This window comes from Hyaloscypha bicolor (assembly GCF_002865645.1).
Source record: "Hyaloscypha bicolor E unplaced genomic scaffold K444scaffold_182, whole genome shotgun sequence".
Lineage (NCBI taxonomy): Eukaryota > Fungi > Ascomycota > Leotiomycetes > Helotiales > Hyaloscyphaceae > Hyaloscypha > Hyaloscypha bicolor.
The window spans coordinates 5,474,519-5,490,767 of NW_020194684.1; the positions used below are offsets into that span (position 1 = coordinate 5,474,519).

General features: G+C 48.2%; 7 protein-coding genes across 7 annotated transcripts; 5 read left to right on the forward strand and 2 right to left on the reverse strand.

The window, feature by feature from the left end:
• Positions 1 to 1,898: 1,898 nt before the first annotated feature.
• On the forward strand, positions 1,899 to 3,788 carry K444DRAFT_574974 (uncharacterized protein). Its single transcript, XM_024877460.1, has 2 exons — positions 1,899 to 3,008; positions 3,103 to 3,788. Exons 1-2 carry the CDS (start codon positions 2,252 to 2,254, stop codon positions 3,396 to 3,398), a joined length of 1,053 nt encoding a protein of 350 aa, XP_024728940.1. The 5' UTR covers positions 1,899 to 2,251; the 3' UTR covers positions 3,399 to 3,788.
• Positions 3,789 to 4,115: 327 nt separating this feature from the next.
• On the forward strand, positions 4,116 to 5,984 carry K444DRAFT_669699 (uncharacterized protein; the record flags this gene model as incomplete). The annotated part of the gene is made up of 7 exons (XM_024887550.1): positions 4,116 to 4,148; positions 4,195 to 4,211; positions 4,271 to 4,549; positions 4,660 to 5,070; positions 5,129 to 5,289; positions 5,357 to 5,523; positions 5,587 to 5,984. 7 exons carry the CDS (start codon positions 4,116 to 4,118, stop codon positions 5,773 to 5,775), a joined length of 1,257 nt encoding a protein of 418 aa, XP_024728941.1. The 3' UTR covers positions 5,776 to 5,984.
• Positions 5,985 to 6,605: 621 nt separating this feature from the next.
• K444DRAFT_507543 (uncharacterized protein) lies at positions 6,606 to 8,956 on the forward strand (the record flags this gene model as incomplete). Its single annotated transcript, XM_024873403.1, has 5 exons — positions 6,606 to 6,945; positions 6,993 to 7,302; positions 7,427 to 7,556; positions 8,135 to 8,268; positions 8,395 to 8,956. Coding segments are annotated over 5 exons (1,476 nt in total), but the record flags the coding sequence as incomplete, so codon positions are not given.
• Positions 8,957 to 9,475: 519 nt separating this feature from the next.
• K444DRAFT_657063 (uncharacterized protein) lies at positions 9,476 to 11,518 on the forward strand. The gene is made up of 4 exons (XM_024886125.1): positions 9,476 to 10,161; positions 10,209 to 10,746; positions 10,796 to 11,001; positions 11,129 to 11,518. Exons 1-4 carry the CDS (start codon positions 9,488 to 9,490, stop codon positions 11,214 to 11,216), a joined length of 1,506 nt encoding a protein of 501 aa, XP_024728943.1. The 5' UTR covers positions 9,476 to 9,487; the 3' UTR covers positions 11,217 to 11,518.
• Positions 11,519 to 12,318: 800 nt separating this feature from the next.
• On the reverse strand, positions 12,319 to 13,803 carry K444DRAFT_574975 (uncharacterized protein). Its single transcript, XM_024877461.1, has 2 exons — positions 13,458 to 13,803; positions 12,319 to 13,395 (listed from the first exon to the last, which is right to left on the reverse strand). Exons 1-2 carry the CDS (start codon positions 13,766 to 13,768, stop codon positions 12,438 to 12,440), a joined length of 1,269 nt encoding a protein of 422 aa, XP_024728944.1. The 5' UTR covers positions 13,769 to 13,803; the 3' UTR covers positions 12,319 to 12,437.
• A 109-nt stretch (positions 13,804 to 13,912) lies between these two features.
• K444DRAFT_621167 (mitochondrial ribosomal protein L44) lies at positions 13,913 to 14,637 on the forward strand. The gene is made up of 3 exons (XM_024881840.1): positions 13,913 to 13,955; positions 14,007 to 14,210; positions 14,264 to 14,637. Exons 2-3 carry the CDS (start codon positions 14,033 to 14,035, stop codon positions 14,377 to 14,379), a joined length of 294 nt encoding a protein of 97 aa, XP_024728945.1. The 5' UTR covers positions 13,913 to 13,955; positions 14,007 to 14,032; the 3' UTR covers positions 14,380 to 14,637.
• On the reverse strand, positions 14,288 to 15,990 carry K444DRAFT_708922 (putative inorganic pyrophosphatase; the record flags this gene model as incomplete). The annotated part of the gene is made up of 6 exons (XM_024888191.1): positions 14,288 to 14,897; positions 14,946 to 15,029; positions 15,076 to 15,419; positions 15,471 to 15,557; positions 15,655 to 15,687; positions 15,808 to 15,990. The coding sequence occupies 6 exons, from the start codon at positions 15,988 to 15,990 to the stop codon at positions 14,756 to 14,758; spliced, it is 873 nt and encodes a 290-aa protein (XP_024728946.1). The 3' UTR covers positions 14,288 to 14,755.
• Positions 15,991 to 16,249: the final 259 nt, after the last annotated feature.

The window sequence follows — 16,249 nt, forward strand, 5'->3', positions numbered from 1 at the left end:
GGTTTGACGACTTGATCGTCTTCCCGGTGCCGGGTTCCTGTTGACTGCGCCGTAAGGGAGTGATACTGTTGATGAGTTGCCAAACAATGGGTGTGATGATGTGAAGCTTTTCCGTGATCTTTAGCGGTTTCGATGCGCGGGTACTTCCACCAACTCTTCCCGGCTAGCGACCCCTGCGGATACGAATATTACGACTGGTATCCTCACATGAGAACGTATTCTGTGAACAAGGTTTTTTGCTCAACCATGACAATTAAATTCAGCAGAGAGCGATTCATCTTGCAATTCACCCAGAAGACTTTTTGGTATAAAGTAATGACGTCTCGTTGAGATTTCAAGTTTGAACACCCACACCTGGACATTTACAGTTGTTGTCCTTAACCTTCTACCTGGAGCCCGTCAGTCCAGTTAGTGGTTCTCTTGACCACTCAAAATGTCTTCAAAGACTTTAAAAGTAAAATGCATCTTGGCATTTGTATGGAAATCGCTTGTATCGTCTGATCTATGAATCTTACCCAATATAATCTTGAGGTACACTTCTCAGGTTTGCCCAGTGTTCGGCATTAGGTTGGACCTACCCAACCTACACCCCTTGTAGGTAGGTAACCTAACCTAATTTGAGGGCTGTAGGTAGGTTAACCTACATACAAATTTTGATAGGCTGAATAGGTTCAACCTATGACCTACACCAAACCTAAACCTAAATAAATCCTTTAGGTAGGTAACCTAGGGTAGGTTACCTAGGTTGGACCTATGAAACTCAACCTAATGCCGAACACTGGGTTTGCCCCTGGAGCTGACTTCACACCTGAAAGCTGGAATCTTGCAAAGTCTCATTGTGTGGCCGGCATGCAAGTTCCAAGCTCACCACAAGAAAACTGAATAGATTTCGGACCTTTTCCTTCGGATCTTCACTGCATCATTGTTATCCTCAAAGGCTGCAGATACATCCCACCATTTGTTCTCCAATCTCAGAAGAAAATTGAGCTCGGATAGGAGCATTTTCTCGTGACCAATTGCTTACACAATCAATTGTGTGTCGCTGCTTCCATTCCCCCTTTCATAAGGAGAGGGGAGAGCGTATAATTAGTTAAGTGTTAAGATGTCAATTATGAGGTCCTGCCTGAACACTCATGCCATTTCCATCCGCCCTCAAATTTCTTACATCCTCAGCATGAATGAGAGATTATTTGGTCCTGGCAGCTGACGCCCCAGAAACGATTCCAAGCCGTGAAGAGGCTCACACATATTTCGAGTACGCCTCTTGGGCGACGTTGAATCCGATATGTAGCTCAAGATCTGCTGCAAGCAGCCGCCGCATTGACGGCCTAATAATACTCGATCAACGGGTGTCAAACAGCTGCCCCGAAATGTAATGGCCACTCGGCAGTATGAGAATTGAAACATAGCATAAATGATACTTGAGGGATTTCGAGGACGCATGATATGTTACACCAGTCCAGCCTGCCTCCGGGAGCAGATGAGTGCAAACAAAGGCTTGGACGACGTGCATGAAACGGTTGGACCACGCTGGAAAAGCAATCAGCCGTGGCGTGCAATGATCACAAACATGCGCAGCACAGCGACTGTTTCGATTCCCAAAGCGCATGCTGCTGCGACGGAAGTGGAAGGCAGAGGGGAAGGGGGAGGGGAGGGCTGGAGATTCCGTCGTCCGAGGCCACTATTGAGTAATGTGAATGTGCCAGCTGGACTCGGAGGCGTGCAGAGCGCTGGCTCGCGAAGGCCTTGTCGCTGGCTGCCAAAGCGTTGCGGCCAGGCTAGGCATTATGCGCTTTTAATTGGCTGAAATTGATGTAGCCTGGCCCTGTACCCCGGAATCACGAAGCGAAGTCCTGGCGGCTGATTCCATCAAGCCCGTTCCTCTGCACTTGGCCAGAACTCCGTCACCCTTCCTCCTTAACATCCTCACATCGCACCACCTCGCTCTCGACCTCTATGATCCCGGGAACAGATGGCTTCGAGCATCTTCAGCATCCTCTGGCTCTCCTCATAACACGCACCTACAGAATACATTCCCCCTTACGTCTTCTTGCATTGGCTGCGCTGAATGCCGAGTCCTACGCGTAGACGCCGGGAAGAACCTGGAATAATTTCGAGGCAGAAGCCGGCGGTTGCATTGATACTTTGATTTTACGAACGCGGCTGCGGCTGTGGAATCTTCGATTGTTTCTTTCTCCTTCGACAGTTGGATCGAACGCTATTCAAGATAAAGAGAAGAACTTGTCCGGGCATGGAGCCCGTCCCAGAGACTGAGAGGATGGAGGAATTCAGGGCGTCGCCGGTTCCTAGGCTTAAACTACAAGATTCTACAGTATACGAACATCAAACCATCGATCTGAAGAACAAGAAACCTCCAACACTTCGATCAGCCACGGATCCCAACCCTTCCTCGCCACTTTCGCCAGTAACTTCCTCTCCCTCTATACCGTATAGACCCAGAAACACATCCCCATACTCACGAGGTCATCTCCGATCCAAGTCCTCGACAGCTTCTCTCGCCCCACCGATGACGCGGGCTCAGTCCATGCCAGGATTCAACGCATCGGGGCATCTGCTCTCCTCTCCACATCAACGTCCCTCAAGTCCTCTTGGGTCTCCGACTCGAAACCGAACACCAAGGAAACCAGTTGATGAGGTATTCCCAGGTCTGCCAAACCGCGGATTGAAGGATATCAGCGAGGCAGATGACACTTCAGAAGAGCATGCCCCAAGAGCACCAGAACGAAGTAGTTCGCCAGTTCTTGGTCTGCCTCCATCTGCCAGCTTCACGCGAACACGTAGACCATCCTCTCCCCTTCGATATCTTGTTCAGCATAGTAGTGCGGCCAGTACGGCTAGCAGCACAGCTCCAACCACTCCTTCTTCCATAACCTCTTCTCCCTCTTACCAATCTTCGAGATTCCACGACTCTTTCTTGGGCATGAGCAGTTACTCTGGATCTCTCAGTTATCCTGGCTCTTATGCATCGTCCTCCATGCCCTCAACCCGTAAGTACTTGGCTGCTGAATATACCCCTCACCAAAATTTTCCGGCCAACGAGCCCTGATGAATGCACATTTAACTAACTTTCTATCTTCCTAGCCACTTCTGCGAGATCTCGAAGTCCCTCCATTTCATCACTCGAGACAATAGAGGATTCACCTGACGCCGAGGAGGCTGCTTTGAAGCAGGAAGCTGAACGTATAGCACAGTTGAAAGCCGATGCGGACGCAGCGGAGAGCGGAGAGGATTCGAAGACAAAGGGTAATCTCGACACGCCTGGTCCACGGGGGAGATCATTAGCTACAAGCTTTGGCAGAGACAAGCGGAAGCGGTGGAGTGTGTGCGGTGCTGAGAGAAGAGGTGACTTGAATCTGGACACGATATGGGAGGATTGACTAAGAATAGCTGGCTCAGAAATTCTGGCATCAGCGCAGCCATGATTTCGATCTCAAGCTCGCCTTGGAGAGCCATGAGCATGTTTCTGCGCGCGATGCCGACCAGTGCCGGCACGCTCTACATTCGCAGCGCGAACTGCGGGCAGAAAACTTTATTTTTGGGCAAGGTGTATTACCGGTTGCTGTATTCCCTTGCTCTCGATATCGAGTACGATACCCAACTGCATTTTTCAATCGTCAGACATTGGCATTCTGGTCGGAGTACGGAGGGTAAACTGCGTGCTGAGGGTTATTGAAATCCCGTTGTAGATAAGGAGCAAGGGTCTCCCAATAAATCAATACATGACGAATGGAATTATAGAAATTCTTGGTGACGTCTGTCAACTAGCCATACCTTGCTTCATTTGGGTGCTTCACTCCCTTTCCAATGCTTCCCCTCGTTTGCGAACCTCGCCCAGAATGAACCCCCTGAGACCAAGATTGACAGGTTGTATAAAACGGGGAGAGAGTACTACCAATACTTGATACCTCGCACATCCATCACTCTCATTTAAACATCTCTCGAGCTTTTTAAGCACATTTGCAGTTGCAATTCATATCTTTGCTCAGCCCCATCTTTTTCATCCAGTTCAGCGACCACTTCAGCATCTGAGCTCAACCTTCGATATGCAGCTCGTTACTATGATTGGCGCAGTTGCGCTGTTGTCGACTTCAGCAATGGCTGTTCCGGGAAAAATGGAGAAGAGTCCGGTCAGTGCCTCCCACTCTCGTGGCCGATCAAGCTAACATTTCCTAGCAGGACCACTGGTGGAAGTAAGTTTAACTTTCAACTTCTCAAGTTATTCATTTGGAACGTTCTAATGCAGGAATAGTTTAAGAGACTCGCAGCAGGGCAGACATCATCATAGACAAGCGCAAAGAGATAGCAGCCCAAGTTCCACCGAGGCTGCAGCCTCTTCCTTGACCGCAGTCGACAGCGCAGTGATAACCGACGGCGTAGTCACGACTGAAAATGGAGCAGCGTACACCACCGAATATATCACGCTGCAGAGTGGTGATACGTCTGATTTTGGATCCGCCTACACGACGATATACTTTGATCTAACAGCTTCTGATTCAGCAGAGTCCCGTTCTCATCACAGTCGCCACCAGTAAGTCGACCTGAGGAATTAACTCATATCTTGTACCTTTCTGAATCGTGTCTTCGGATGATTTTACTTGAGTCTTTTCACGACCAGGGCAGTGCTAATTTGCTATGCAGTACCCATACTCGCAAACAGCACATTTCTCTTACTTCTTCTATAGTCTGCTCAGCAACAACTAGTACTGTCACAGTAACGACCTCCGTGACTGTCTCGACATATGCTTCTTCGATCCAGTCGTATAATTCAACTCCAATGGGATATAATTCGTCTATCACCACACAAACGTCAAGCCAAGGATTTCCATCTTCCACCGCAAACATTACTTCAGCAGCAACCACTTCCGATTCGGCATCTTCCGCCCTATCCGCATCCTCATTGGTTTCTTCTGGATTGGCATCTTCAGCAGCAGCTTCCTTCACATCCTCTTCCTCTCCGCCGCCATCTTCTGAAGCAGCGAACTCTGGAGCACTCGCTTCTGGAACAACAAGATCTTCTGAACTTGCAGGCACTTCTACGAGTACTCCAAGGTGATTGCCCTGCCACGCATATCACACTCATATTTTACGGCTGCTGACACGGGAAAAGTGCTGAACATCACACCAGACACCGCACAACCGTAACTAGACATCGCCACCGCACCCAGTCTCCCTCATCGTCTATAACGACAAGCGTCTGGGTTTCCGCATCTCCGGTTTCAGTTGCGAGCGGAACATCAGACTTACACCCATCTGCGACCATCACACCAAGTAAGTCGATTTAAACTTCGCATGAGGGTGTGTAGAGACAGCGATGATACTGATTCTCCAACTTTAGCGACGACAGTAACAGGGGGCAGCATCATACCAACTGGAACCCCGAATGTGAATGCTAGACATTGCGGCGTTCACGGTCTGCCTAATGGCGATTACTTCATCGCGGAGTACATTGATAATAGCAACGACGTACATGTCACTCTCCTGGGCTGCTACGAGTTCTGCTTGGTGCGTTCCATGCCATTTTAACCCATCTGCCCTGGGAGGATACTAATGATGTTGTTTTTGCAGGGCTCAAATGCTGCCACAGGTGGCTGCATGGCCTACCAATTCTACCCTGATCTAGACCTAGATATGGAAGGAACGGAAACACGCTGCAAGCTCTATGGCGCCAGTGTAGCAGACAGTTTGATGGAATTCAGCTATGTGCCAAATGTGTGGTACGATCTGGGCTGCGGAAACCCTATGGTCTCGCACTAGGGATCAGTTCTCAAGAAGAGGCTTTCGAAGGGCGATTTAGATGTTTGGCGGTGGCGCGCGCAACTATGTTGATAGAATTAATGGTAGTCAGGGCTTCCTTTTTATTTTGCATCTGGTTTTGAAAGGGGAAGAAGGAACGTTTGCGTTGCATCTAGATTTGGAGAGGAGATGGAAATACACAAGCCACGAGTCTTATACATCAATCGTTTTACTCCTAACCAAAATTCTCGTCTTATACATATGGCGTCAATGCAAGTAAGAAGACTTACTAAGGCCCTTCACCCCTCGACCCACTTTTCTCCTCGGTTTTCTGAAGATTTACACACTATGTTAGACATACTAGACTGCTCCATTCCTCCACAAGTGAGTTGACATATGACTACGATTTTTAGGCCCTGCGAAAATAACTCTTTTTCGATTTCCACGCATTATCGGGAGGGTCTGCCCTTGGTCGCACCAGCCCCACACTAAGTAAACAGACCCCTTTTCCTTCCAAGTTCGTTAAGCGAGGACCGACACGATCTCGACCACTAGACTTCTTCCACATTTGTGAATCAATCGTACCCCACCTCTCTCTCGAATCTTCCTTACATCCAGCCGTCCGCGAACCTAGTTCTCGCCTCATCTCCCACGAATAGTCTTCGCCATTCCCGTGGTGGGTGTATCTAACCCCCTCTGTCAAAATGAGGGACCACTCTCGCACACGGCTGTATCAACTTCTGCTATTCACTAGCGTGTTTTCAATACTGGCATCTTCCACGGTTTGGAAAGGGCAGGGAAATTACACTTCTCTTTCAGACGCCTTCGTTCAACTCGCGAACCTCACGCTTCTGCCGGCTTCGAATCGAGAACCTTCTGGAGGGGGACAAAACTTCACACATTGTTGCCTACTAGCTGTCAACGCCTCTCTCGAAGTGCTCAACGGATCTGTTGTTGAGAAGGTACCTTACTATCTCAACGCGTCGGTTGATGACTTACTTGCTGCTACCAAAGCAGGTCAGTTTCCTTGTGGTGCTGTATGGGATGGCAATTCCGTCGGTGCGCCTATCGTGGAGGTGCCATACGCCTGGGTAGAGGAGACATGCCCTGGCTGGCAACTTTCCACCTCCGGCATCGAGAGCCAGTGGTTATCTCCATTCGTTGGGTTTCTTCTTCCTGCAGTTATCTTTTGTATGTCTAAATCCTAGTTTCCCAGCAAAATCTGACTAACTTCACAGGCTTGACAATACCGAGACGTAGAAAGCTTACGGTGTGGCACCAGTTGTTTGTACCAGACTTGTCTCGTGCAATCTCATGGCTCCTGGCTCCCTTGGCTATGGTCCTCGCCGGCATGTGTGCCATTTGCGACACCATCAGTTGGCTTGCGATGTGTTTTGCGTTCGCGAGTCCTATGCTTTTGAGTGGATTCTACGAGGCTTATCTGGACTACATTATCATAAATTTTCTCCAGGAGAAGACGGAAAACTTTCGACTGACATTAGATATGAGGGCCCGACTTCTTTTCGTGGTACTATGTGGCAACCTCGAGTAAGTGTTATGGGGGAACTCCTTTTCCTGATTCGGACCGTCTCGTGATATTCTCATGAGACATTGTCCCAGTACTTCCAAAAACAATCTCCATCGAGGAATTGCTAACTCCTCAGTTACCTAGCTTGGAAGTGAAAATTAGAGAGAGCGACAGACAATTCATGGAATGGAATACATTGCACCAGAACGGCAATGAACATTGGCCCAACTTTACAACCACGACAGAGCAAAACCCTAGCTCGCCATGGACGCATGTGCAAACTCTACTCTATCCAATCCGAACATATCGAGATTCTGACATCTTTACTCCTCGGCAATGGCCGCTTCATGACGAGGAGTGTCTAGTTCCAAACTGTACAGACTTGAAGTGCAAAGAAACTCCTATCCCTCGGAGCCCACGATTTCTAAGAGATATTGGCCGCACGAAGACCAGAGTAAGCGCCCATTTCAAATCAATGCACCAAGCTTCGAATGCCAAATACCAGCACTGACATAATAACAGCTGAGAACCATGCTAGCATGCCAATATTCATTTGGAGCAACTATTGGCTGTCCGATAGTTTTTTTCCTGGGAGCCTTCGTCTTCGCTATTGTCACCATACTTTCTAACCTTGGGGATAACGACACGAGCTTGGCTCTGGCCTTTGGGATGTGGTATATGATAATTCCTCACCTGTCCATAGTTTCTGGTCTTCTTTTGGCGGGCAACAATCCCAATACGTTCGAAGGAGTGGTTGCCCACGAGTTTGGCGATACGGAAGACCATCAAGCTTTAGAAGAGAAACACTTTGGGACGAGGCTCTTCGAGCTGGCTTATAATAGCCGCTACAAGCCGGCCTGGTTGTGGCTACGAGGTCGAAGCAAACGAGACTGGGTGGAAAAGGTTTGGAAGACCTACAAACTTCGGCCACCGGCAGGACAGAAAGGGGAGTTTGTACTTGATGAAGACATGGATGCTCTTCGTAGGTTTACTACGCTTTCCATAATGGGCTGGGCCGTGGTGATCAGCCTGACTCTTCTCTTAATGGGCGTTCCATTTGTGCTTGCATTTCTCACCGGATTTTACACGCCCCAAGTCGGATTGTCTTGCAGGAGCTTGACTTTCACGGTCTACGCCATCTCACAAATATCTCAAATCGTTCTCTGGATGTGGGCATTTGCAGGACCTCCACAACAGGGAAAGCTTCTATCATTCCTTCGAAAGGGAGGGGTGCTTGATCGAAATGGATTCTTCACGCCAACCGATACCAGAACACTCTGGTCAAGAGAAACATATTTCTCCCTCAAATCAGTTTGGGCAATCTTATGGTACGGTTTGGCGAGTACATTGGGCATTGGAGGTGTATTCACGTCTATTGGAGGGACGATGATGCAATTGATAGGTGTCTATCGGAGTGGCAAATGCCTCATAAACGCCGAGTGGTGGACGAAACCAAATGGAGGAGTTGGGGTGATCATTTCTTCGAACTATGCCCTGGAGATTGAAGATGCCAAAAAGCACTGGGCGAGTTGTGGTATCACAGCAACCATGTTCTTAGGTGTTGTGGCCTTCTGTGGGTGGTGGTATCAAAGAAGAGTGAGAGATCTCTTCAGGGAGCTTGTGAATGATCTCGGCAACCCAAGAACCGATAGAGAGGATGTAAAGGCGACAGTGGCAATGCCTAATGGCAGAAAGGAGAGTGCTTCAGTCTCGTCATGAGTTGTGCCGAGAAGTTGGAGTTTTTTTTAACAGTATCGTTGGTTGACTTGTGGGACCACGGGGCTGTTGAAGTCCTCGCTTGGTCGCGGCAGAGACAAATTAATTGTCGACGCCGGTTGAGTAGCTTCCTAGCCAGAAGAAGTTATCCAAGTGAAAATGGCAAGAATTCATAGGAGCTCCTTGTGTAGATAATGCCTTTCGTTCGCATCGCTTTCAAAGATAGGACTGAGATCTCAGAAAATAACGTTTCTTCGTATCTCTTGCAGTTGACTGGTAAATTGAAATTCACAGAACTATTTTCATGGCCCTTCCTTATGGCTCAAATGATCGGCGGGCTCATCGCGACAAGTTGAAGTAGTGCTGGTCTAGGTGGACGTTGACATGCCAGTGTGGATCATCAGGATCGTCGCCCACTCAGCCGAATCTCCTCAAATTTGCTTGTCCCACAACACATGTTCACATTCATATTTTCATCACAGACTGAAAATGAGCATCACAGCGCTCCCCAACGACATCTTCCTCTTAATAATTGCATACCTTTCTCCCAAAGAACTTATCCTCAGCCGCCGTGTGTCGAAGCAATTCCACGATGCTTTCACGGAGTTCGAATTGGGTCGGCATGTGCTTGTTCAACACTATCCCAGAGCACGCGAGCTCCGCCATGCCGACCAGAATGGTTCTTTAGATTGGCCGAGCCTGTTTGCAAAAGTTGCTGGAAGATATCATCATCTGAAGAGCGGAATACCACGAAGCGTAGAGAAGCTTCCTTTAGCAAGGTCGTTTATCGTTCCGCAATGGTCACAGAATTATGGAGTCGCACCCTGGCAAAGGCATTTGCAATTCGGGGAGAAAGAAGCTCCTTTCCATTATCCGGATACTCTTTGGACTTATGAGGAAGGCCTTTTGATCTTCCCTTCAGCCGATTTGCAACGCTATGCGGTGTATGATCTTGATGCTGGAATAGTATCTGAGGTCAATTTTGACCCGGAGAAGAAGCTCGTCCGGAGGCTGCGATTACATGAGAGAGTTCTCGTAGTCGAGTGGTGCGAAAACCATCCGTATCACCAGTTGAATGAGAACGAGATGGTCTACAGGCATTTCGCCACTGCGTACGATGTTGTCAAAGGAGCGGCTGAGGGGGAGTGGAGAATCGCTTTCAGGTCAGTGCTTCCTTTTCTACTTCCCATATTTGAGCTGATGAGCTTAGAAATGAATGGAAGATACACTTTCTCGGCATGCCATTGAATTCCAGAGATCGTTTCTTCAGCTATCACACTTCTCAAAAGTATGCTTTATATGTCTGGCAGCCCAACAGGAGTGCCTGGGGAGAAGATGAGCCAATCGAAGCCTTGGCGGTTTGGGACATCTCATCACCGTCACCGTATCTCCCATCCCAAGATCCCAGCGGAAATGGAAAGCCAGATGGCAGTCTTGAAGGGCCCAAAGTCGTGAGGAGGTTCTCATTTAAGGACCTAGATTTCTACATGATCAGACAGCGTTCGACTCCTGTCCTCCGTGGTCTTGAGCTGGATGATGGTCACGTGTATGTCATTGAGGAAGACCATCGTTGGATTGTCGGCCAACAAGCAGGACATGCCCTTCCAAGGTTGCACAAGTTCAAGACTATCGGAATTCCTTTCACCATAGGACCGATGTGGGTTGATTCATGCGGAGCGGACAGAGATATCTGTCAAAGAGTCTCCGATTCAAGGCGCCACCATCTTACGCCATGTTGGAGACATGAGGTGAGTGGATTGTAGTGTGTTTATAGTATTCATAGCTAAGATCCATAAGGAATTTCCGTACTTGACTATCACTGAAGCAAGGGATGCCAAAGCCGGTGTGGTTTTCAGTGCACGGAATTGCTTCATGTTAGAGTCAATATCAATCAGCTTGAAGCCGGAGGCCCACAGGACAGAACCTGGCTATGAGATTTCGCTGAGAGACGATTTATGGCAACAGCTTCTCGAAAAAGGGAAGATCTGTGGAGATGAACGATGGTAGGCTACCTATTTCTTTGTCTTATATCCCGAGCTCCTTCCTCACTGGCAGGGAGGATGTTTCATGCTCCCGGCTCGCTCCCGGCTTTCTCCTCCCTAAAGAAAATCCCCGCTAATTTGTTGGTAGGCTCATCGGCGAGAATTCAAATCAAGAGGTTGTCATCGCCCATTTTGATAGGGAAAGGAAGATGAGGGTCCAAGAGCTGAAGACTTAAAGTACGTAACAAGCGAGCGGGGCCTGGCTGTCTCATTCTCCATGCTGTATGTGACTTGCTAGTGTGGTTGTGTGGCATTTCAGTCTCAGCTTGCTAGTATAGTCGTCCACTCCCCCAAGGCGAAACCTGGAATCTTACTGCAATTTGCAAGGCCCCTGTGTAACTTGGTAGGACAGAGAGCTTGTACCTCTCTTTACTATAGTTAACTTACACTTCCTCAATTCGTATACGGCTCGAGGCCACTGGTCTTCGTTTTGATGATTCTGGACTGGGGTATCAACACCCATTTAATGAAGCTTTGCCCTCTTATCAGCATCAACGAAGTGCAAACTTGAGGTTCTCAATTCGGTGCCTATACGTGAAGCTAAGAAACTCAAAAAAAATCCCCGGAAAACCTTCTTTACAAAGAGCTTAGCTTTAGAAAAGTTTCTTCCGAGCACCGCTAGGTAGTCTAGCTTAACACGCGGGAAGTACTCGACTATCTCACATCCCCACTTTTTAAGATTTTGTTTCGAGAGCTGAAGGTCCCATTATGGCAAAGATGACCCTGTATGTTTCAATGTCTCCGAGCTTTGGAACGATCCCAGCTGGCTGTGTCTGGATATACATTAATGCCAAAGATCCTTCGAGGTCGATCTCTTTAAATCAAGCTTGTAGCTAGACTCATGCTACGGGATTGAAGCGGTGGGATTGTGTTTGCCTAAATCCCTTCAACGATGTGAGAATCGTCTTGACGTTCTTCTCACATCTTTTAACCTTTCTAATAGATATACTACCACACGCTATTCTTGGGAATCATTGGTGCGGGCGGGAATCTCTTGTCATTCCTAAGAATCTGTCTGGGAAGATCTTGAAGAGGGTTCTCAGAGAGATGGCTAAGCAAGAGTTGGAGCAAGATAAAGCTAGACTGTGATCAGATTTTAGGAGGAGCTCTCCGAAAGGGGTAGCAATTCCTTGCGAAAACTTGTTTTGTCTGTTCCACCGCTCTGACTCAATACACCGGAACCAAAAGGCTAGGTACGTATCTGTCGACTTTTACATATCTTGATGGAACTACCAGTACTCAAACAAGTGAATAGCGAGGGTTTAGATCTAGGATGTTCTTGTGCTCTAGATTGGCATACTTAATGAATTCCTGGCTTACAATAAATTGGGAGGAGGAAGAGAAGGAAGGATCAGGAGGCAACGAATTCAGGCTTGAGGAATCGGTTGTTCAATACATTATAATTCATCATTCTTTCTCTTGGCCTCCGTTGCCGACTCTTTCTCTTCCTCCCACATTCTCTTCTTGGGATTCGGTTGACTCTCGACCTCTTCTCCTTTGGCTTCCTCGTCGCTAGTTCCTTTTTCACTGCCCGCTCCTTCGTCTTCAATCGGAGCGTCGCCACTCTCGTCAATGATTTTGCCAACTTTTTCAGACACGCTATCTCCTGCCGCTTCATGGGGCCTTCCTTGCAGTGTCCCAGTCGCCTTCGCGGGCCCTCCTTTCCCACCACCCCCAACTTGAATACTAGGGGCTTTTTGTCCTGCCATGGCCACCTTCGGCCCCCTAGTGCCACTAATATGCACGACAGTCTCCCCTCCCGCCACCGAGCTCACTCCAACATCTGTTTTCCGACCACCGATCACACCCATAAAGGTAAGAATTCCAAAGCACCCTCTGAAAAACGTCCTCGGTAGAAACCATAATATCCACCAAGTCGGCCCATACAAAAGCCTTCTCCAGACTAGCCACGCAATTGTTGCCAGGAGGATATAAAATGCCGTCTCAAGATACCACGTATCGCTCTTTTGACTTGTTAATAGAGTACCCAGCAGATTCCTCGACCTCGATAACATTGTATCCAGTGCAGAGTAAGTCTCCGAAAGCTGGGCTAAAGCTGCGGTTGATTCTTTTAAGGTGTCGTGTGCGAATTGTGATCGTGAAAGCTCGGCCGTCATCATATCGTGTGTCCTTCTCAGAGCCAAAGTAACATCAGTACTAGCGTTGACCTCTTTCTCCTCCTTTGAGAGCTCCTTATTTTGCTCCTTCCTTCGCCGTTGTTGCCCTGCCATGGGCAATGCTGTAGAGGATCGTGGCTCTAGGTAGGATTGTAGGAGGAGTTCTCTCTCGGCTCGCTGGGCAATTTGTAGGTTGCGCCTGGCAGTCAACTGAGCTCTGCGGAATGCGGTTTGGCATCTAACAGAGGGTCAGCCTTATCCACGACCGGGAGAAGCTTTCAGTGGAAGTCAGAAGCCTACCCTTTAAGCTCTTTGACAGCTCTTTTGACAGCTTGGTCAAGTCTATCCTTTTGCTGCTCAAGCTCACTTCCATGCCTCCCAGAATCCAAATCGCAAACATCCTCCTGCAATAATTCAAGATCTTCATCCTGGTCTTTTAGTGTCTGCTGTATTTCCGAGGTGAGCTCGGTGATAACATTTCCCTCTTCATTGTACAAAGGGATGGATCCGGGTTGGAACTTGATGGTTGCGAGTCGTCCGATGAGTTCTTTTAATTGGGCATTTGACTCTTGCAGAGCTGTGAGACGCTCTGAAAGAGTTTGAAAAGACATCTCAATGTTTTGGAACGTCTGTTGTTGGGTTGTAGAAAAGTGTCCAATACCCTTGGAAAGTTGGCCAGATCAAGACATGTCGGAGCTACGCAACGGAACATGCCGGCATGCCTCGAGACTCTTGATCTCCCGACCTCACTCCTCACCACGTTCACTTTTCCTTGCGCGATTGTGCGAGGGACTTCAGGTACATTCAAATTCGTGTTCATACTGTCTAGAGCACTAATTGACATTGCAGAATCTAGCTCCAAGTCTCAATTCAAGATGATCACCAGGTTCATCACCGAGGTTTCAACGACCTTCAATCCGTTCCTACCCAGAGCGAAGACGGCCCGTCTATTCCTCTCCTTCCTTCCACCGAATGCGCGGCAGACTATGAAAATCGACACAAATTTATTACCGAGGACATCGCGAGATCCAAGTTTCATAAAATTGAAATTCAGTAAGCTATATCCGAAGCCACCGGGTAGATTTTTCTTGACACGAGTATTGCAGAGGATGGAAAGCAGATGAAGCTGGATGCTGAGAAGTTAGGGATAAAGGGAGTTGTTGAAGAGGTGGATAGACATTCTAGAATTCTGTCAAGACAGGAAGAGCTGAATGGGAATTGATGAATCAAGTTATTGTATATTATTGCATATGGGAGGCGTTCAGGAGCTTGCTGAGTAGTTTGCACAAGCTGTTAAAGAACGACCGACATACCAAATGTTCTAGTGTTTTCTGTGGAAATCCTAGGCTCGAGGAGCTTTTAGTACAACGAGAGAACGAAAGGACTCGAACCAAACAGGGAATAAGATCGCTTTCTGGGTGCGGGAACAGCGTTTCTTCATGTCACTTCACACGAAATCCAAGAAAACGGGTCTAAGGCAGTATGTAATTACGTTGCAAGGTCCATCTAAAATGTGAAGCAAAGGCTATTTTTGTGCCAATTCGGCAAGTCATGATAGTCAGTCTTTCCTCTAACCCAGTTCCTTGTGCTGAACGCGTTTATGCAGCAGCGCCAGAGATGAAGAACCACTTATCGATGCTAGGATCGATGGGGGCTGGGACTAGGTTCTCGTTCTGTGGGATATGAGGAAGCTGATCTGGGCTGATACGGCTGTGGGAATGCTTCACAGTGAGATTGGTCCTGTATTGGTGAGTATGCTATTGAACAGAAATGTACATCAAGACTTACGTAGAAATCTCACCAGGGTTGGTCTTGCCAGTGATCAGCTTCTCCCAAGCCTCAGCACACTCACGAACAATGTCGGTGGCATACCTCCATCAGTTAGCATCGTCTTTAGTTTGGGCGGAGGAATGCATACTTCTTGTTCTTGCACTCTCCAGTGAAAGCAAATTGGTTCTCTGGCTTTCCGTCTGGGATCTTGTAGATTCTGAACCATTCATTTGTAGCCCTCAAAAGACCAGGAAGGTGTCGTTCAACGTCCTCGACGTCATTGAGCTTAGGTGCCAACGGGTCGTTGACATCAATAACAATGACCTTCCAGTCGGTTTCTTCCTCATCAAGTAAAGCCATAACACCAAGGACCTTGACCTGCTTGACTTGCCCCGGGTATCCGACCAATTCGCCGATCTCGCAGACATCCAATGGGTCATTGTCGCCCTTGGCTTTCGTCTCGGGATGAATAACGTTGGGATCCTCCCATGTCTGAAAGATGGTCAGCTCTTGAGCCCTGTGCGAGTTGAGGGGTATTCGAACCTGGGGGAAAGCACCGTAGTTCCAGAGGTATCCCTTGTGAGGGAAGCAGTTGCGGACGAATCGAAGCTTGCCCTTCTTGATATCTTGCTGTAGAAACACGCGATGTCAGCAATTTTCAGCCAAAAAGCAATTCGAGTCCAGAATCTGTCCAGAACCGAATATACCGCAGACCTCGATCACATACTTTGATAGGGTTCAAGTTCTGCTCCTTGCTTATCTATTTGAAGAGAAATTGGTCAGTGATCATTATTCTACGGGCTCGTGATGACAGTGATGGCGGGGTCGGTGAAGCTGGCCGGGAACTACATAAACAGCTTCAAGAGAGAGGAAAACATACCTCCATCTTGGCATTGGTCCATCTCGGAATCTCGACGATCATGTTCAAGATGGTCTGTTGTTCATTGGCATACAAGGGGATGTCGTGGAATGGAGAAATCGGGACTCCATCCTTTTCAAGGTAGATGCGGTGCTCCAGAGTGTTAGGAGCTCCGATCTTGCGGGTGGCATACTGGGAAGCCATGTTTGCGTTGGCAGTAGGAGTGGTATTGGAAGAAGAAGACGAGCTCGAGAGGTGTCGAGCTATCTGGTTTGTGCGAGAAGAAATTTTGTGTGTATTATTGGGTGGCGCCAGTGTGGCCGCGAACGAGAACGAGAACGCCTGCAGATTATGGGATAAGGCGGTGGAGAGTTGAATTCCTGCGAGTGTTCCACGTGTTGACGCCCGAATGCACTGACTTCTGAGGAACATCCAAATAGGCTGGAGGATGGAGAGCTGGTCA

Bases quoted from the DNA above. Each gene is read 5' to 3' on its own strand.
- K444DRAFT_657063 (XM_024886125.1), top strand. From the start codon at position 9,488: ATGAGCATCACAGCGCTCCCCAACGACATCTTCCTCTTAATAATTGCA. The intron at 10,162-10,208 runs GTCAGTGCTTCC...TGATGAGCTTAG, and splicing joins GAGTGGAGAATCGCTTTCAG to AAATGAATGGAAGATACACT. The intron at 11,002-11,128 runs GTAGGCTACCTA...ATTTGTTGGTAG, and splicing joins ATCTGTGGAGATGAACGATG to GCTCATCGGCGAGAATTCAA.
- K444DRAFT_574975 (XM_024877461.1), bottom strand. From the start codon at position 13,768: ATGTCTTTTCAAACTCTTTCAGAGCGTCTCACAGCTCTGCAAGAGTCA. The intron at 13,396-13,457 runs GTAGGCTTCTGA...ACCCTCTGTTAG, and splicing joins GCTGTCAAAGAGCTTAAAGG to ATGCCAAACCGCATTCCGCA.
- K444DRAFT_574974 (XM_024877460.1), top strand. From the start codon at position 2,252: ATGGAGCCCGTCCCAGAGACTGAGAGGATGGAGGAATTCAGGGCGTCG. The intron at 3,009-3,102 runs GTAAGTACTTGG...CTATCTTCCTAG, and splicing joins GTCCTCCATGCCCTCAACCC to CCACTTCTGCGAGATCTCGA.
- K444DRAFT_621167 (XM_024881840.1), top strand. From the start codon at position 14,033: ATGATCACCAGGTTCATCACCGAGGTTTCAACGACCTTCAATCCGTTC. The intron at 14,211-14,263 runs GTAAGCTATATC...CGAGTATTGCAG, and splicing joins TTTCATAAAATTGAAATTCA to AGGATGGAAAGCAGATGAAG.